Below are 21,688 nucleotides of genomic sequence, written 5' to 3' on the forward strand. Positions count from 1 at the left end.
AATTCTCGCTGTCGAGTAATTCGATCATTCGAGTCTTCGAAATACCAAAATCTCTCCGAAATTCCCAACGTTCGTCCGCAAAGGGTTAAAAACAATGAACTCCGAGAGGAACGAAAATCACGAGCGAAAGACGAAGTGTTCAGGCGACGCGTTTAGGCGATCGGTTCGTCGCGCGGATAATGGTCGCGAGTTGAAAGTTGAACGGATAAGAAAAACTGGGGCGTCGTAGGCTCGGGCCGTACCCTTTTCTCGAAAGAAGGGTCCTTCATTAAAACGCGAAAGTGAGAGGCCGCGTGACGGGCGGGGCGGGCGAGACACAGAGGAGGGGGGACAGGGTTGAATTCTCTCGAGTGTGCAATTCGCTTAATTGTCGTTCAACGAACAAGCAACCCGCGAATGGATTCTTCTGCGGTTGTGCATCTCTTTTATTGTTCGGAACATTGTCCTTCGTCGGCAGTTTTTCTTTTGTCCGACGATCCTCGTTTCGAAGTGCCGTCGAGATTTTCTTTTTCCCCTTTTTCCGTCCGTCGACGAACGGACTCGTCAAACGAGACGCCGAAAGAATCGAATTCTTCGCGTTCTTAATCGATTCTCGTTAACTCTAATCGTACCACCTGGTTTTAGAAACGAAGATGCGAAACGATGCGACTCTCAGTCACTGACGAGGATAAAAGGAATGATTACAATTTATTGAAATGCTTTCGTTTATAGGGCCGACATTTTAGAAGCACAAAGAAACTTTTGGGAACGCGATATGAAATGATCGAAGAATTTATGTGAAAGTTCGAGTGTCGCTCGAAGTCACATTTTAGTCCGATTAGGGTTGATTTTGATTAAAAAACGAGTCTTAGGTGAATCTCGAAGAACAGTGAAACTTCGAATGTTAATTCTTTTCAGTTTCCATACTCTACGAGAATTCTTTTCAGTTTCCATACTCTACGAGAATTCTTTTCAGTTTCCATACTCTATCAGAATTAATTTATTCTTTTGCATCGAAATTACTAACGAGTAGTACAGTCACATGCGATTCTATTTTCTTAAACTTAACCCATTCACTGCTAGTCACGAATATACTCGTAGCAAGAGATTGCCAGTTTGGTACAATTTTGGTTATATTTGAACTGTATCGTAATATAATGCAAAATAAATTGAAAGTACAAATGAAATCACACATTTTATAACAGTGAATGTGTCACTACAAGATTCGTCATCGTTCTAAAAGAACAAGGAATATTATATAGAATGCCTAAAATTCTCATGGCAGTGAACGTGTTAACCCTTTGCACTCGAAAGGCGACTCCCAGTCGATTTGATACAGCAAAATTATAAACTTTGGTATTTACCATTAACCTTTGTATACTGCATCAATACGTGAAATATTAAAAGAAAATAACTTTGGTACCTAATTTATGTATGATTTCTAGTTACATTCATTTTAAAGAATGTCGTCTACGTCTAATTAGAAAGTATAGAATACTTCAAGTGAAAAACGAGTGCAAATTGTTTTTAATAATTCCACTTCTTCTAAACTGTATCACAAACTCGAAACTTTTCGGAAGAAACTCGCAAAGATTTTCAAATTGAAATTGGTTCCACTTTCTACTTGATTCTGTTTAACTGGAAACTCAAAAACTGGGAGATACAATGGAAAAATAATGGAAAAACCGAACGTGCCGTGGCGTTTCTAAAAAGAACGTCCGAATCGAAACGAATGAACGCGTTAAGCTCGGTCCTGCCGTTGAGCCCTTTCGACTTCCTTGTCCCCTAATCCTTTCTCCGTAGCGAGCGGGCGCACTTTGACCGAGGAAAATAGTTTCCCCTTTCAAGTATAGACGCGCTTATCAGCTGCGACCGAAGTGGGAAGAACGAAGCGGGTCACCGTTGGACGTGGAGCCGAGGAATTCGATTAAAGTTACGCCGAAAGTACCGCGTTGGATTTCGACGAAACTTCCGTTCCGCGACTTAATTAGAAGTAATTATGGTGTACTTTCGTCCGACCACTTCGAGCATTGGAAAACTCCTTGGTACTTAATTTCGATGTTAAACTAAATTTTTAATCATTCCAAATCGTAACATGTATAATTATGGATGACGATTATAATTCCAGTAAACGAGAATTAAGAAACCTTCGTTATTTAATTAATTAGAAGTTCATCTCCTTCGTGATTAGAAGTTAAAACAATTAATTAGAAGTTAAAACTCTTTTATATTCATATTTCGATGTTAAACTAAATTTCCAATCATTCCAAGTCATAACATGTATAATTATGGATGACGATTATAATTGAAGTAAACGAGAATTAAGAAACCTTCGTTATTTAATTAATTAGAAGACAATCGACGCGATTAACCGATTGAAATTTCGGTATACTTTCGTCCGACCGCTTCAACCATTGGAAAACTCCTTGGTACTCATATTTCGTTAAACTAAATTTCCAATCATACCAAGTCATAACATGTATAATCATAGATAACAATTATAATGTCAATAAACGAAAATTACAGAAACCTTCGTTATTTGAATCAGAACTGTAGAAACACTTCTGCGGCGAACGCGTCGGATTTAAATGGAAAATTCTGTGCGCGTGATAAATTCGAAAATATCGGGCCAGAGAAATTGGATTGTTCGCGAATATAAAAGGAAAGTTCGGAATCAACGCTGATAACTAGTTGGAAATTGCGAGGAGCGAGGGACGAATCCATGAAATCGGTTTTACGATGTTTCACGGCGGTGAATTTCGAAAGTTACGGCGTGGCCCGTGTCGTTCGACGTGAAACTTATACGCTCGTCACGAGCGTATGAGCACGGTGCTGCGAGTAATAAAATTCCAAAGGACTTCGGAACCCGTGGCGCGGCAGCCCTGACGGATCCGTTAAACGGAAGTTATAAAGTGCAACGTAGAGATTTTCCGCTTTGTTTGCGATACGCCGATGCTCGCGGGAGAGGGCGATCTCGTTGCAGGGCAGTTTGAAAATTTATTAAATGGCCGCCCTTCGTGAACGGTATTTATAGACTCGGGATCGATTTTATCAACCCTTGCGACATTAACGAGCGATCAGTTCGCTCCGGGTCGCTCAACTCGTCTAAAAAACCAGTGTAATGAAGCTTCTTTGTAGTATAAACGAAAAGAGACAAGATCACGGCGATCGAGAAGCCTGAAATGAAATCCTAACCTCTTTTAGTTCGCGTTCGACTGCATCGCCAAGAGTAAAATCATCGATGAGAGCGACTTTCGTCGAGGAACGTATAAAAGAACGTACCGCGCCGTCGAGTTCTGTCTGTTCCGCGAATAAGTTTCATTTAGTGCTGCTCCCGTTAAGAGAATTTCCCTAATTAAATCTTCAGCCGACCGGTAATGGATTCGCGGCCGCCATTTTCCAACGACCGATTACATTATCGAAGGGAGAAAGGGACGCGGCTTCGATATGACTCCCCGGAGCATCGAAAAACGGGTCGTGCCGTTAAGTTCCACTCGTTTCGCCGTTAATTTCGACCCGGGATCGCGCTGCTCGAAAGATTGTACGCGATTAAACCCCCAAACGAGCCGTGAACGCTGCGCGCCATGGCCGCCATTTTAGAACGGTTCGGATAGTCACGTGACTGACGTAATTCGTGTAATCCTGTTAAAATGATGTTAAAATAACGTGTCTTAGGTTCCTTATTTTGCAATTGTTGATGTTTTCGAGGTATTAAATATTCGGAATGATTTTTTCTACAATGTTTATGAGAATCACGTGTCAATGTTGATGCTCGGTGATTCTAGTGTTAAGGAGAAATGTTAGTATTTCTGCCGAAGGTATCATAAGACACTCGAAATATTTACTTGAAATTATTTTCTCGCTTTAATAATTCTTTGATGAAATTTTCCATATTTCCTATAGTTGATTTTGTAATTGTTATTCGAGAAGTTGATAAGTCAATTCTGAGTATGCGACTGAACTTGGAAAAGAATAAATGATAGATTTGAAAGGTGTCTTTTGTATTTGGTAGAAATAGTGTTAATTAGAAAATGATATTAAATTCTTCAACTTAAGGTTAATTAGAAAATGATATTGAATTCTTCAACTTAAGATTAATTATAAAATGATACTGAATTCTTCAACTTAAGATTAATTAGAAAATGATATTGAATTCTTCAACTTAAGATTAACTAAAGAACTAATTATAACCTAAAACTTCGAAAGCTATCTTGTATTCAATATAAACAGTGTCAACAATAAGAAAATGATATTGAATTCTTCAACTCAAAATTAACTAAAACCAATTTTAACTAAAAATCTCGAGTTTTTTTTGACATCTCGATACAGTGTTAACTCTTAACTCTAGAATGGTTGAGAATTTTCTTTCTAGAAATCGTATCGATTTCGCAGATTTTCCACGAGTCCTTTAGAAATCTTTCGATGGAAATGGCGCAGAACTTCGGGAGATTCCGGATTGCAGGCGTGGCCTTTGATTTATCTTCGTTGACAAAAAGATTCGGTAATGTTCTAATAACACACATATCGAAGATTTTATTGAAACTATCAGAAATCTAGAATGGTTGAGAATTTTCTTTCCAGAAATCGTATCGATTTCGCAGATTTTCCACGAGTCCTTTAGAAATCTTTCGACGGAAATGGCGCAGAATTTCGGGAGGTTCCAGATTGCAGGGGTAGCGTTCGCTTTATTTTCGTTGACCAAAAGATTCGCCGATTCATCGAGCATCTCTTTAACGGGGCAGAAGAGGCCGCGGAGATAAAGAGACACGGCGAGGAATCAGCGTCGATAAAGCCCCCGTCCCGGTCGGAGATAATTTCGACGGGCCGAGCGCGCCGGTAAGAAGAGAAACGGATAATTGGATATCCAGGAATCGAGGTCGAAGTCGAACCGCGTTTCAGCCGGTGAGGCCCCCGACTGAAAGATCACGTTAATTAACCGGCTACGAGGGCACGCTCGAGCGGACGCGGACGGCTTACGTCATTCCGGGCCGGCCATTTTCTTTGCCTCTCCTCTTCGCCCATTTTGCATATGGCCTCGCTGAGATCGCGCGCTGTCGATCGTTGCTTGCTGTTTCGATGCTCCATGTGTTGATGCCTTATATGAAATTTAATATTGAATTTTAAATTTTTGTTATTTCGTTCGATCGAATTGCGACTGGACGCCTCTTTCTTTAATTTCTGTTCGATTTCTCGTTAAATTGGTCTCATGAAATGTTGACTATATCAGGTGTATTGGGTATTTTTGGTAGAAACCTCTTGGAGCGCGAAGAATTAAATCATAGAGAACGATGTAACGTACCGATCTCACTGTTCGAACAGTAAAATCGTTCGTAACTTCGTACTCCAGACACGGAAGTTCTCAGCAGAACGCCGACGTTCGTCGGCGAAGGGTTAATGCCTGAGAAACTTCTGACATTCCTGCGGAGCGACGATTAAAATGAAACAGCCTCTTTCTTTAATTTCTGTACGATTTCTCGTTAAATTAGTCTCATGAAATGTTGACACTACCAGAAGATGTATTGGGTATTTTCGCTAGAACGATGAAACGTACCGATCTCTCACTGTTCGAACAGTTAAATCGTTCGTAACTTCGTACTCCAGCCGCGGAAGTTCTCAGCAGAACGCCGACGTTCGTCGGCGAAGGGTTAATGCCTGAGAAACTTCTGATGTTCCCGCGGAGCGATGATTAAAAGTACGATTTCGCCGTGGCGCGTCAAAGGAGAGCGTGTCCTTTGAATTTGCATGGCAATCCCGCGGCGCGCCGTTTTTATCCGACCGATCCCTGTCCCCGGACGCGCGCGGAACTGAAAGGAACCGTTCCGTTGCTCCGATTTTCCTCCCCCTTTTTTATTTTTCCGCTGATCAAAATGGGAAGAGTGGCGTTCCCCGGCGATCCCCTTGTAACGGGGCGTGCCGTTTTTGTCCCCGTAATTTCTGCCCCCTTTCACGGACGGCATAGAGACCGCCGTTTCCTCATTATTGTTCCCCCGTCTCCGATCGCGATTCGCAATCCACGGAACGGAGAAAGGGGAAGAGTGCGGTGAAAAGAATTTCAATGAAAGTTCCTTCTAAATTGCGCCCGCGACCCGTTTTAATGGAAAGATTCCATTCGCCGTGGGTCGTTGGGCCGCGGACATTTTATTTCCCTTCGGTTTTTTATTATCCGAAGTGTTACAGTGAACGTCGCGCGGCGCGGTTTCCGATTGCGGCTCGATCGTGGCTCTCGCGCGGGGAATACCGAGCCGGGCGACCCTTGACCCATCGAATTACCTTGTTTGTGTATTTTCTTCTGCTGTTCGTTACTTTTTAACGCGACCGCCATGAAAATTTCTAACGTTTTCAATGGTAATACTTGCTCCTTAACCCCTTGATGTATTATTTAGTTTCGTTGCTAAGCTCGTGTAATATTTTACTATCGACGATTGGTAAGAAATACAAAATTTTGCATTCTACTTGAGGTGGAAATTTTATTTGAAGATAATACGTTGATAATAGCAATGATCCTTGTTAAATTAGTTTACAAATCTTCGTCACGGGTCTCGCTCGTCATTGTACGGCAAGGGGTTAACCCTTTGCGGTCCAAAGTGCTGTTGATTTATCACTTTGAAGTTCACGTCGTTAGTTCATTCAATTACAGCTTAACCCTTCGCGGATGAAGATACTTTGTGTGGTATTAATGATATTTTAAATATGTTTTGTTTTTGACCAATAGAATGGGAGTCATTGAGATGTTACCTTCAAATGGTACAATTGTGATACAAATAAATATAGAAAAAATTGTTGGTAGAGGTTGCAATAAAATAGAATGTCATTGTCAATGGAATGGGAGTCATTGAAATATTACCTTTAAATGGTACAATTGTGATACTACAAATAAATATAGAAAATATTGTTAAAGCTGGTAGAGGTTGCAATAAAATAGAATGTCATTGCCAATAGAATGGGAGTCATTGAGATGTTACCTTTAAATGGTACAATTGTGATACAAATAAATATAGAAAAAATTGTTGGTAGAGGTTGCAATAAATCGAGTCTGACTCGAAATACGAGTGATAAGGGTTAATAACAAAGTCAAATGATATTGGAGATAATTATTAATGGTTTAGTTAAATAAAACTTCGGTTTGCTAGAAATAGTGTTAACTATCTTCTGAATGTTTTCCATTGTTAGAAAAACTTTCTTTCACAAACTTTCAGTAGGACGCAGGTTCCATTATAAGTTGAAATGGCCATCTGCTATGAGAAGGTTAATTATCACGCGTCTCGCAGCCTATTATCCAGAAACGGTTATGGCGCCGTTAATGGGACGCGCGTTGCTTTCCTCGGGTTCTCACGCAGCCGGAAAGCGGAGCTCGAAATACTGCCCGACCATTCGTTAATTAATTCCTCGCCTTTTTGCTTTTATAAATTACTTTCGATCCTACTTCCGTTTCTTTCTTAATAGAAACCGAGAACGCTTCTATGAATATTAACACGTCGCGTACCGGAAACGAGAAGTCTCGTTTATTCTATAAAGACACTTAGCTGTGCAACTTCGCTAATTACCGCAGCATTGAGAGAAATATAAAATTTCATTCGAATTGATTGTCTATTTAAGATATATTACACAACAATATATCTGAGCTTTTCTATGTACAGTGATATAAGTTGACCTCAGTGAAAATTGCCATCACAATTCAGTTTTCTGAAAATTGCAATTTCAATAAAACCTGCAGTTTCATGAATAAGAATTTTTTCCCGATTTCCAAATCTCGCAGTAATTAACCAGCGCAAAATTTTCCTCTTATGTAAAGCTGCTTAGGATTCACTGTAAAGGATGGAGATTTGTAAGACGAAAATCTGTAAGGAATTTGTAAGGAAAAATTTGTAAGGAAGATAGCGATTAATGTAATCATCAATGGAATTTTCCGTATTTCCTGTTGTATTTGTCACTATTAAAAATAACACTTTTCGGATCAATTTTCTGCTTCGCTCGCAACGACGTTGGCAATAAGGGTTAAACTAACCTAAAGACTCGAAACCGATTAACCTGTTAACCGCGGAATTTCGTTTGAAAAATCTCTTATTCCGCGCACAATCAAATAAAAAAATGACGAATCACATATTTATCCGAAAAAGTAAAGAATTCATTGTTGAAAGGATTAGTATCATTTCAAGATTCAAGATGACGCGTGTACTCGTCGAACGCAGTTAACTGGTTAAAGGATAATATAGGAGTTTAATTGGTTTCGAGTCCTTAGCTTAGTTTAACCCTTATTGTGAGCAACGCAGACAATTTATCCGAAAACTGTTATTTTTATACAGGATATAATATAAGATAATATAGTCGATACGACGTTAAAACAAAAGAGAACGAAGAATTTGAAATTTGCTCGCACATGATACCACGGAAATTCTCTCCCGATTTTCAGGAAGAGATGGAGGATCGGCCTCGAATCTCGACGCTGCTCAACAGCCTATCGAATTACAGCAACACGATTCCAGCAGCGACCGATCCGGACGCGAAACCGCCGCCGGTGCAAGGCGGCGCGCGGATGGGCACGCTGATCGGCGTCTTTCTTCCGTGCATCCAGAACATCTTCGGCGTAATCCTGTTTATCCGTCTGACGTGGGTGGTCGGCACGGCTGGCGCCATACAGGGTTTCTTCATTGTACTCTGCTGTTGCTGCGTGGTGAGTAATCGACTCGGAATCCCCTCGACGGGGGACGGGAAATCCCCCGGGAAAATGAATCGTCCTGACTCCTACCGGCGTTGTTTCTCGTTCGAACGGAAAACAGAACTCTGCGCAGGAAGATAAATTGGGAACGATCGCGAACAGATATTGTCGATGTTTTTTCTATTCACTTTTGGAATATTTCGAATCAACGTGTCTTCGTTTCGTTCGTTCGCGTTTTTAACCCCTCAACGCAGTTTTTTTTAAAGAAACTGGCGAAAAAGGATAATTTTGATATACTGCGCTTTTGTTCCATGGGAAAAGGCTGTATTTTATTCTTGAATAAATGAGTGTTACAGCTTACAATCCCATAAATGAGAAATATCGATAAAGCGATTTTTTTCTTTGCTTTCGCATTGTTATTTTCATAGTTTTCATACTTTTCGAATTTTACGAATTTTTCTTGCTCGCTGGCGTTTCTGGTATACTGTATTTGGAAATTCGAGTTTCATTGGGGTATAATTTGCGTACGTTTTGTTTAGACTATGTTGACTGCGATCAGTATGAGCGCCATCGCGACCAATGGCGTGGTGCCTGCCGGCGGGTCCTACTTCATGATATCAAGAAGCTTGGGCCCCGAGTTCGGCGGTGCTGTGGGGATGTTATTCTACACGGGCACCACTTTAGCCGCTGCTATGTACATCATCGGTGCCGTGGAGATTGTCTTGGTAAGTCACTTCCAATGTAGAATTACGCGGTGAACTTTTTTAAACGTCTGATTGTCAAGATCTAAACGAACAGACAGTAGTTTCTTTAGGAATAATAGAGTAAACTGTAATAAATATTCGTGAATCTAGAGTTAAGGAGATATTTTGTAGATGTTGGTGGAAATTCTATTTTTCTTTGCTATTTTTTGAACCCCTAATTATCAAGATCGAAAGGAGCAAACATCAGTTTCTCTAGGAATGACAGAATAAATTATAGTGCTATATTCTAGGAACAATAGAGTAAACTATAATTCTATATTCTAGGAACAATAGGGTAAACTATAATTCTATATTCTAGAAGCAACAGAATAAACTATAATTCTATATTCTAGGAACAATAGAGTAAACTATAATTCTATATTCTAGAAGCAACAGAATAAACTATAATTCTATATTCTAGGAACAATAGAGTAAACTGTAATAAATATCCGAAAACCTAGAGTTAAGTAGATATTTCATAAATATTCCTGGAAATTCTATTTTTCTGTACTATTTATTAAACCCCTAATTACCAAGATCTAAACGAACAAACGTCTCTCTAGGAACAACAGAATAAACTATAATTCTATATTCTAGGAACAATGGAATAAACTATAATAAATATCCGAAAATTTAGAGTCAAGTGGATATTTTCTAGACGTTGCTGAAAATGTGAAAACATTGTAACAGAAGAATATAAAATTAAATCTAAATTAGCACGATCCTCCTTCCCGTTTCAGACGTACATGGCGCCCTCGCTGAGCATATTCGGTGACTTCACCAAGGATCCGAGTATCATGTACAACAATTTCCGCGTGTACGGGACGGGTCTGCTAATGGTGATGGGCACGATCGTGTTCGTCGGCGTGAAGTTCGTGAACAAGTTCGCGACGGTCGCCCTCGCTTGCGTGATCCTCTCGATCGTGGCCGTCTACGTGGGCCTCTTCTACAACTTCTACGGCAACGAGTCTCTCAAGTTCGTAACACATAAAACAAACATTACCGGCTAACTAGAAAAACTATGGTACACCAAAATAAATCGAGTCACGTAATAAAAATCCAATCCACGTTGTACCTCGAGTATTGTAGGATTGGGATGAAACAAATTTATCATGAATAATTCAATAGGAAAAAGAAAAGAATTTATTTATCCTGTTTCTACGTTTACGAGAAATATGAAAAATTGTTAATAGTCCCTCAAGTTAGTGACAAATAAAACATACATTACCGACTAACTAGAAAAACTATGGTAGACAAAAATAAATCGAGTCACAGAGTACATCGTAACAAAAATCCAATCCACGTTTTATCTCGAATATTGTAGGATTGGAATGAAACAACTTTGTCATGAACAATTCATTTAGAAAAAGAAAAGAATTTATTTATCCTGTCTCTACGTTTGCCAGAAATATTAAAAATTGATAATACGCGAGTAATGTTTCATTTATGTTAAAAATAAATAACTGACATCTAGCTTTGTCGAATTCAGTTAGAAATTTTCATCGTGAGTCTGACACGTTATTTGAGGGCAAAGGGTTAACAGAGATTTTTCGTTTGATCCAGAATGTGCGTCCTCGGTAAGAGATTGCTCAAGGACATCGACGTGTTAACGGATTGCAACAAGGACGTGAACGGAGCCCTGCATAAGCTTTACTGCGGAAACGGGAGCGTGCCTATTCACAAATGCGACCCGTACTACTTGAATCACAACGTGACGATCATCAATGGTATCCGTGGACTGGCCAGCGGTGTGTTCTTAGGTGAGTCGAAGCGTTCGCGCGTCGATTGTTTCGTTAATTCGTTTCGTTAATGTTAACCCCTTGGCGGACTATTTACTTCCGCTAATTAAATATTACACCGAAGCTTGTGTAATATTTCGCTATCAACTATTCGGAAGGAATGCAGCAAAATTTTCCATTCTACTTGAAGTGGAAATTTCGTTTGTATAATAAATTGATAATAGCAAAATAATTGTTTGTTTTGATCCGTGGGTAACAACATTGATTCTTGTTAAATTGATTTAGAAATCTTCATCACGAGTCTCACCCGTCATTGTACGACAAGGGGTTAAGAGAATTCTGCGAAATCTGGTTCACTGAATCTAGTTCGATGTACGAATACTTAGCACGTGTATAATATACCATGAGAAATCTTTCTGTAGACAACATATGGGACAGCTTCCAAGAAGAGAACCAGCTGATCGCCTACGGAAAAGACCCAGTCGACATCGATAATCTAGCGTCGACTAGCTACAATCAGATCCAAGTCGACCTGACCACTACCTTCACCATCCTCATCGGTATCTTCTTCCCTTCGGTCACAGGTAATTAACGGAATCACGGGAAATACAGTTACCAGCCTGTCTACGTCGAAGTCCCAAGTATAGCTGTTGCGAACTCGAAGATAAAAATAGAGGATAACTTGTTAGCGTGAAACGATATCTCAATATATCCTCGTTGTATTCGAAAGACTGATCAGCTAATGTCAATATCAGTTATCAACATTTTAAAATATCAATATCATGTAGTATCAACATTAATATCCAGTCATCAACATTTCAAAGTATCAATGTCATATAGTATCAACATCGATATCAGTCACCAACAATTCAAAATATGAATAGTATCTAATATCAATATCAATATCAGTCATTAACATTATAAATATCAATATCATTTTATATCAATAACAATATCATGTAATGTCAATATCAATTTCATCTCATATCAATATCAATTTCATCTCATATCAATAACAATATCATCTCATATCAATATCAATATCAATATCAATATCAATATCAATATAATCTCATATCAATATGAATACCAATATCAATATCAATATCAATATCATCTAATATCAATATCAATATCAATATCAATATCAATATCAATATCAACATCATCTAATATCAATATCAACATCAACATCAGTCACCAATTCAAAATCCAACAACAACCAACAACAACAACACCGTCGTTTCCTTCGCCAGGTATCATGGCCGGCTCAAACAGGTCAGGCGACTTAGCGGACGCCCAGAAGTCAATTCCGATCGGTACGATCTGCGCCATATTGACAACCTCAACGGTCTACCTCTCCTGCGTGTTGCTCTTCGCTGGCACAGTGGACAATCTCCTTCTCCGTGACAAATTCGGCCAGAGTATCGGTGGCAAACTGGTGGTAGCAAACATGGCCTGGCCGAACCAATGGGTGATCCTGATCGGTTCGTTCCTGTCTACCTTGGGCGCTGGCCTCCAGTCACTGACAGGCGCTCCTCGTCTTCTCCAAGCCATCGCCAAGGACAGCATCATCCCGTTCTTGACGCCGTTCGCGACAAGTTCGAGCCGCGGTGAGCCGACACGAGCCTTGGTCTTGACCGTGATCATTTGCCAGTGCGGCATTCTTCTCGGCAACGTCGACTACCTCGCTCCACTGCTGTCCATGTTCTTCCTGATGTGCTACGGGTTCGTCAACCTCGCCTGCGCCCTGCAGACGCTCCTCAGGTATGGCTACCATAGACTTGGCCTTTCTTGGGTTTGTCCTTGTTTCTAAAGCATTTGGGGAGTAGTGTTCTCTATCAAGTTGAAGTTGGAAAACTCTGGAAAACTTTTTGCAATTGAAGCTGACTTATTAGAAATATTCAACATTCTGACAAAATATAGACCACACTCCTCTAAACTACCAAGATCGAATCAAGGTTACTTTAAGAAACAATATCAGTTTATAATTGTAGCAATGCTCTGGAAAAGTCTGGAGCTTTAATTCTTTGTACTCGAAATTGACTCATTAGAAATATTCAACATTCTCTGATAAAATATAGACCACATTCCTCTAAACTATCAAGATCGAATCGAGCTTACTTTAGGAACTACAATATCAGCTGAATCATTGTATCAATGCTCTAAAAAACTCTGAAGCTTTAATTCTTTGCACTTGAAACTAATTCATTAGAAATATTAAAATTCTCTGATAAAATATAGATCACATTCCTCGGGACAACCAAGATCGAATCAAGGTTACTTTAGAAAAGAGTATCCTCTTAATAATTGTAGCAATGCTCTAGAAAACTCTGAAGTTTTAACCCTCGATCACCATAAATATTCAAACTTCCCCGACACATTCTCCAAATCCAATAAGCAAACATGAATTAAGAAACCTAACCACCATCCCCATCTCCAGGACACCAAACTGGCGACCGAGGTTCAAGTACTACCACTGGAGCCTCTCCTTCCTCGGGCTGTCCCTGTGCATCGCCATCATGTTCATGACCAGCTGGTACTACGCACTGTTAGCCATGGGGATGGCGGGCTGCATCTACAAGTACATCGAATACCGTGGCGCCGAGAAGGAATGGGGAGACGGTATCCGTGGTCTGGCTCTGTCCGCCGCTCGCTACTCCCTGCTGCGACTGGAAGAGGGCCCCCCTCACACGAAGAACTGGCGGCCGCAGATCCTGATCCTGGCCAAGCTGACCGACGACCTGGTGCCGAAGTACAGGAAGCTCTTCGCGTTCGCCAGCCAGCTGAAGGCGGGCAAAGGTCTCACCATCTGCGTCAGCTGCATCGGCGGGGACTACATTCAGAACTCCGGGGAAGCGTTGGCCGCCAAACAGAATCTCCGCAAGACGATCGTCGAGGAGAAGGTCAAAGGGTTCGTGGACGTCCTGGTCGCCAGGAACATCGTCGACGGTTTGAGCTCGTTGGTCCAGAACACCGGGCTGGGCGGAATGAAGCCCAACACCGTGATCCTCGGCTGGCCCTATGGCTGGAGGCAGTCGGAGGACGAGAGGACCTGGAGAGTCTTCCTGCAAACCGTCAGAGCTGTCGCCGCAGCGAAGATGGCGCTGCTGGTACCCAAAGGGATCAACTTCTTCCCGGACTCCACGGAGAAGGTGGTCGGCTACATCGACGTCTGGTGGATCGTCCACGACGGCGGCCTCTTGATGCTCCTGCCCTTCCTCCTGAAGCAGCACCGCACGTGGAAGAACTGCAAGATGAGGATCTTCACCGTCGCGCAGATGGAGGACAACTCTATCCAGATGAAGAAGGACCTGAAGAAGTTCCTCTATGACCTGAGAATCGAGGCGGAAGTCGAGATCGTGGAAATGGTATGTTCTTTCGTCCTTGATATGGGATACGATCGTCGATGTTTCTGAATGACAATGGAGGATTTTTGTGGTCCGTTGGTCATTGTTTGGAATTTCTTATGTTTTGTTTACTTTGATACTTGACTATCATGTTTTATTTACTTTCGTACGAGACTATCATATTTTATTTATTTTGATACGAGACTATCATGTTTTATTTACTTTAACACAAGACTATCATATTTTATTTACTTTAATGCAAGACTATCATGTTTTATTTACTTTCATGCAAGACTATCATATTTTATTTACTTTAATACGAGACTATCATATTTTGTGTACTTTAATATAAGACTATCATATCTTATTTACTTTAATACAAGTCTATCATATTTTATTTACTTTAATACGAAACTATCATATTTTATCTACTTTCATACGAGACTATCATATTTTATTTACTTTAATACGACAGTTAGTTGAAGAACGTGTAATAGCTGTGCTTCGGTGTCTGATTTATTGTATACTCTACTACTTTGCTGTTTCTAATTCGTATATACTACTTCGTTCTGTCTGATCCATCATCTGCCTATACCACTTTCTCTTATATCCAGTGTACCAAGTGTCTACACGCTGCTCTGCCTGACTAATCACATATTCAGACCACTCTCTGCTACGTCTGATTTATCATGCACACGCACCACTTATTCCATGGACTCTTATATCCTCTACCTAGAAAATGCGATTATTCTACTTACTCCGACTTTGACTCTGTTTCATCTGTAGTCTCTTATATCATTAACTTATACTACTCGTTTCACCTGAGATACCCTGTATCTGTTACCTCACGCACTCCAGAAATGTGTATCTTCTAACACTGTCATCCATTCCATTTTTCTTTCGTCCCATTCTACTTTATCTTTGATCTTACAGTTCATTGTATTTTCCACTATGCTGCTCCAATTGTCAATACCTGCACTGCCATTCCCGATTGCTTTCAGCTTTTGAAAGCCGACGTTCGACGAGAATGTAGAGATTAATCGATACGAATCCGTGTTTTCAGATGGACTCCGATATATCAGCGTACACGTACGAGCGAACCCTGATGATGGAACAGAGGAATCAGATGCTGAGGGACCTGCGATTGAACAAAAAGGAGTCGCAGGGCGTGGTAAGTAACGGGAACACGTTACGGGATCGAATCTTTACACGACAATGCGATTACAATACGATCACACGTATCTGTACGTGTTATATACAAACGATACTATCTTTTTTTCTTTGGAACATGGCGCTCGACTTACGATACACGAACAAGTATTATAACTTAACCCCTTGGCACAATAACGTGAGATTCGTGGTGAAGATTTTTCATAGAATGTAACGGATGTAATTGTTACTCTATTGTTTCGGATTCAAATGGAATATTCTGTTATCAATTATTAGAGCAAATGTAGATTAGGAGTATACTTAGGATTTTTCTGTTTTTTCAATGGATTAGTTACTGAAGTAGTTGCATTGATCACAGTTGAGAAATAAATAGGACAAGGGGTTAATGGATATAATATAGACACGTTTGAAATAATAACTATTACAAAATGAACTTCACTGAATTTTTACTGTTACGTTACGATATGGAGTTTAGTTATTATTAGATATTATGGTATGAACAATTCTTTAATCCTTAACGGCTGAGAAATTTTTGTGATACTCGTACATAAAATGTTGTATTGAATATCTTATTGTCAGTGCAATCAACAAAGCAATGATGTAATAAGCTGCAATATTTGATAGAGAAATTTTGATAGAGAAAACTAGGTATTAAAACTATTATAATAAGTATTGTAATAAATATTATAATACCTATTCTAAAAATATTATAATAAATATTGTAATACCTATTATAGTACCTATTATAATGAATATTATAATAAATATTATAATACCTATTATAATACCTATTATAATACCTATCATAAAAATATTATACTAAACATCCACATACTACAAAATAAAGAATTTCAGAAAAACTTAGATAGGGCATGGCACAAAAAGGATTGTGATACACTAAGTGCTGCATCCCCATAGCGGAGCCTTTCGGCCGTTAAGGGTTAAAAACATTGGCGCCCCCCTTCAATGGTCCGCGCCTCCCCTGGGAGCCGCGGCTCCCAGGTTGGAAGCCGCGGATGTAATATGTAAGCTAAGAAACACTGTTACGTCGGTACTGATCGATATGTGTCTGTTTTGTTGCGTGCTCGTCACGGATAAGGTGCAGACATTGGTGGACTTCAACGAGGTACCCGCCGAAGACAATTTACCTCTGGTTTGTCAGACAATTCCTCCGGAGTTCCTCCGTCTCTCTTCTACTCCTAATCTCTCATTGGTGTCACCGACACGCGTCCATCGTCCCCCCGAATCCCTAACAATCCATCACCCCATGTGTTTGCTCTCTTCATAACAACGCATCTCGTTTGTCGACCATCTCTCTCTCTGACAAACTCACCCCCAAAAAAAGAAGAAAAAGAAAAAGAATATGGAATCATTCACCCCTCGAATTCATTCAGCGAAACCGAGTCTGTTCGCTCGATCAATTAATACACCCTCATGGACACAGCATCGAATCAGATATACTCTTCCTAATCGAAGCCTCCACCAGTTTGCTTTCTCATGATTCACATGTTTATACTTTCTCCGTGTAACACGGACGTGTGTTGTGCGCGTGTCACCGTGGAAACGGAATTCAGTGAAATGAGATTATGTTTCGTGTAGTCCTCTGGTCAATTAGAGGAAGTTTGTGATTCATGTTTGTAACATTGATTAGTGGTTTACTTGATTTTTACTGAATCGACGGATTCACCGTGACACGTACACGTACAGGGTGTTCCAGGTGGATAGACTGACCTGAGAAGGTTACGTGCTAGTGGAATATTGCAGAGGAAAATGTTATTAACTTGTTATTACATGTAAAGCTAACATAGATCTTGCGAAGGTTTCAATAAACGTCGCAATGCCATTGTTGAAATATGCAGTCTTAATGAAGCAAAATATCAACTTATTATTATTCAACTATCTTCCCTTACAAACACTTGACTAACCATCGCAATGCCATTATAGAAATATGCAATTTTAATGAAGTAAAATATCAAGTTATCAACTACTGCCTTCCTTTACAAAAATTTCACTAAACATCGCGATGCCATTATTGAAATATGCAATCTCACTGAAGCAAAATATCAACTTATTATTATTCAACTATCTTCCCTTACAAACACTTGACTAACCATCGCAATGCCATTATTGAAATATGCAATTTTAATGAAGCAAAATATCAAATTATTAACTACTGCCTTCCTTTATAAAAATTTCACTAAACATCGCGATGCCATTATTGAAATATGCAATCTCACTGAAGCAAAATATCAACTTATTATTATTCAACTACCTTCCCTTACAAACACTTGACTAACCATCGCGATATTATTGAAACATCTATCCTCAGTATTGAATCTACCTCGAAGAAGCCCTCGAACACCCTGAACGCCGACACTGCGGGAAGCATCCCCGATCGAGTCTCCAGTTTCAGCTTGATTGGCACGTTCACCCCAAATGAATGCTTACCATAGTGGTTTCATTTCGTTCGACAAGTCATCATATAGAGTGCTTTGACGCTAGAATTAGACGACCCTCGATCTCGATCATTTCGACCAGTCTCCCAGCTCGGGGCACACCGCGACGAGCAATATCCCCCTGACGATCGTCTCTCTCGTGGATGCAGGTGCAGGCGATCGTCGACCACCATCGCAACGTGGACGTGAAAGTGGCGACCAAGGTCAGGTTCCAGGAGCCGGGCAGCCAAAACGCTAATCTGACCGACGACGCGCTGGAGAAGCTCGTGCAGGAGAGCGAGGCCGCGAAGGAAGCGGAAGCCGGCGAGAGCAACCAAGCGGCGGGCGACGCGAAGGACGGCAACGAGGAGCAGGCCAAGCTGATTGGCGGCTCGCCGAAGCAGGACAACAAGGAGAACACCGAGAACGAGGCGAAGGAGAACGAGGAGAAGAAGGATAGCCCCGAATCGAAGAAACCCACCATTACACCGTGAGTCTATCCACCGCTCGATGCAACTGGAAACATGTTGGGATGAAACGTTTGGAAAATATGACTGCTGTTAAGGCCACTACCGTAGTTTTAGTTTTGAACACCTTTCATCTTTCCTAAGAGTTAGCTGTGCATTTGGTAGTTTTAACAATGAGAGCCTTCGTGCCGTCGCAACTTGCAATCGTCGTCAACGCAATTCTGCGAAATCTCTTAGTATTCCAAATGTGAACGTTTCCTATCGCCGAAATGTTCGTCCGCGAAGGGTTAGAACAGCTGCTTCATATGTGGGATTGGAGGGTTTATAAGAACAAGGTTACGTGTAAAGTACTTCATTAATGCTAAAACTGAAACTATTCTATACCATGGATTCTCTAACTCGCCAAATTCCAAGTCACTGCTCGGCTTCTCCGCTGCACGCAAAAAGTCTCTCTCCACTATCACCCGGCCATTCCCACTCGCTTTTAATACTATTATTATAGATATTGGAAAGGTGGTTCTTCAGTAAAAAGAGAATTAGGAAACAATATGGATAACACGTAAAAATACAACTTAATACCACGAAGGCCAACATACGACTCTCTATCACGCACAAAAATGTTCTTCTCCGCTGTCTCTCACCAAAATGTCCTTCTCGCACGCATTCCCACTTGCTTTTGACACACACCCCCATTCGCTGTCTTTCTCACCCTCGCACCCTTCTCGCTCGCATCTTTCATCCATAGTCAAAATTCACGCAGACGCTCTTCCTCGTATTCTTTCGGCCACTCGAGATTTTCTAAACGCAGTCCCGCTATTTTCCAAACATCCCGGCGCCGGTCCGTCGCAATACGACCTGATCGCCCTTACGCACGCGTAACGAACCATTCATCCTACAATACTTTAATCTACGCTAAATGATTCTAGAGACTAGAATAGTTAACAATGTTGTGATCTTAAAATTGCAGGGACGAAGGCGACGTGAGACGTATGCACACATCCGTGAAGCTGAACGAAGTGATCGTGAACAAGAGCCATGACGCTCAGTTAGTCATCCTCAACCTGCCTGGCCCGCCGCGGGACACCAAAATGGAGCGTGAATCAAACTGTATCCTTTCTTTGTCTTTCTTCGGTCCAAGTTATTTGTTCCTCATTATCTTTGGACACCGACTGGTTGCGATTGTTTCGCAATTATTGATATCTCAATAGCATCGAATATCTCAAATGACTTTGAAAATGAATAGCTTCCTCTGAATACTACAATGATTATCTGGAGAAACTGGAAATAATCTATTGTTACAATTTCTATATGGATCACGTATTAATCGTTATTGACCCCTTGACCTACACAGGTCGACTGCAACGCTTCATAATTTCCACCCTGTATAATTCATTGAATCATGAAAATCTTCACCAGTCTCGCTCGTTGTTGTAGGACAAGGAATTAATCGATTTTGAATATTTTCCTTGACCGCCATAACGCAGACATGGAATTCCTGGAGGTTCTCACCGAGGGTCTGGAGAGGGTGCTGATGGTGCGCGGTGGCGGACGGGAGGTGATCACGATCTACTCGTGAACTAGACCGGGACGGACCGAAGTAACCGCCTCGCGAAAGCAAAAATCTAGTTTACTTCTCAAAGACCTAAACGACTTCACCCTAAGGAACACGTTGCTCTTGTGCCATTGTCTGAGCAGTCACTTGCGTTTCGCGTTGTGAACACACACATACACACACACACACACACACTGATACACGCGTACTTCCACACAAACAAACACAGACACACGCCTACACGCTGATCACCGTTGAACAACACGAACAACACAGTAACAAATCGAAAGGGAACGAAAGGAACAGGTAAAATGGGAAATTGAAAGAGACGAGGCCGAAAATGAAACAACAGGAAAAAGAATAGAGGAAAACCGTGGAGTCGACGCGCGTTTCGATGATGTTCGGCTCGGATCGAGCTGGCGTCGCTGAACGCCAAAAGTGACGATGCCAAAGGATTCAAAGTGTCTCCATGCTTCGCGAAACGACCGGCGAACGGAGGATGGATCGACGCGCAGAGGAAAGGGATGAGAAAGAACCGGTGGGAACGAGGAACGGGAGCCCGAGGGAAACGCGATGCGACAGGAAAGGATGAAAAGAGAAACGAGAAAGGACATTTTACCACACGCGGTTCGAACCCTAGGATTGTACCGTAGGATATCTTAACCTTATTTACGAACTCGTCCCTTTCGTTCGATGAGGAGAACCAGACACGCAAGGAGACAAGTGGTTTTAATCCGTATACAAAGAACACACGCGAACGAACGAGAAAAATCGAGAAAAGAGGGAGCAAAAAAAACACACAAACAAATAAACAGAAACCAAACATGTACGAACGAACCCAGAACATCTCACTCTATCTTTCTTCCTCTCTCACTCTCCCTCTCTCTGATCTATCTATCTCCCTATCTCTCAACACACACTCTATCCCTTTCTCTCTTTCTCTCCGCGCGTTAAACGAGAAAAGGAGGACAACAGGACATCGTTAATCGAGGACGTCATTCATTGATTAAAAAAAAAAGGAACCATGAGAATTACTCGGAGCACGTTTGCTCGTCGTGCGAGGAGAGTGTTCGACAACGAAGAAGAAGAAAAGAATGAAAAGCGTCGACGAGATAAACGAAAGTACGCCGAGAGTAATCTATATGAAATGAAACTCACGCTCCGATTCTAATTGAACAAACGTGCTACTCCCGTTCGAAACTGAAATCAAAATTTTTTGGTCCGAGGCTAAGATCGAAGCATCTACGAAAACCACTGCCAGAATACTTTCTAAATGCTTCGCGTTTAACCAAAGACGCGAGAGGCTCATTTTTCTACACGCATTGTCGTTAAATAGAGAGTATATATATATGAACATGATACACGTGTGTGTGTGTGTGTATATACACATATATACATATATATGTGTATGTACAGATATACGTATAAATAACGTGTATAAATATAGGAATGTCGCGTTACGAGAGGATTCTATGTATATGTGTATACGTATACATATATATATAGATATACACAGGCACGTCAGATACGTATAATTCTGCCGCTTATAGGTGAAAACTTAGGGTAGCCTAGGATAGAGCGCTCAAACTATGCCGAC

The 21,688-nt window shown here is 41.0% G+C and overlaps 1 protein-coding gene across 15 annotated transcripts in view; it reads left to right on the forward strand.

Annotated features, from left to right (window-relative positions):
- kcc (solute carrier family 12 member kcc) overlaps positions 1-20,928 on the forward strand; it is a 209,700-nt gene extending 188,772 nt beyond the window's left edge. For 13 of the 15 annotated variants that reach the window (XM_076370242.1, XM_031969516.2, XM_031969500.2 and 10 more), the window contains 12 exons: positions 8,390-8,650; positions 9,175-9,360; positions 10,119-10,354; positions 10,942-11,138; positions 11,540-11,701; positions 12,374-12,884; positions 13,561-14,488; positions 15,531-15,638; positions 16,737-16,790; positions 18,243-18,562; positions 19,507-19,646; positions 20,024-20,928. In XM_076370242.1, coding sequence (XP_076226357.1) covers positions 8,390-8,650; positions 9,175-9,360; positions 10,119-10,354; positions 10,942-11,138; positions 11,540-11,701; positions 12,374-12,884; positions 13,561-14,488; positions 15,531-15,638; positions 16,737-16,790; positions 18,243-18,562; positions 19,507-19,646; positions 20,024-20,115 — 3,195 coding nt within the window. In that variant the 3' untranslated portion in view covers positions 20,116-20,928. The remainder of the gene's footprint in view (positions 1-8,389; positions 8,651-9,174; positions 9,361-10,118; positions 10,355-10,941; positions 11,139-11,539; positions 11,702-12,373; positions 12,885-13,560; positions 14,489-15,530; positions 15,639-16,736; positions 16,791-18,242; positions 18,563-19,506; positions 19,647-20,023) is intronic. The other 2 variants (XM_031969492.2, XM_031969494.2) reach the window with 2 other exon arrangements.
- Positions 20,929-21,688: the final 760 nt, after the last annotated feature.

Source organism: Nomia melanderi, chromosome 8, assembly GCF_051020985.1.
Source record: "Nomia melanderi isolate GNS246 chromosome 8, iyNomMela1, whole genome shotgun sequence".
Classification (NCBI taxonomy): domain Eukaryota; kingdom Metazoa; phylum Arthropoda; class Insecta; order Hymenoptera; family Halictidae; genus Nomia; species Nomia melanderi.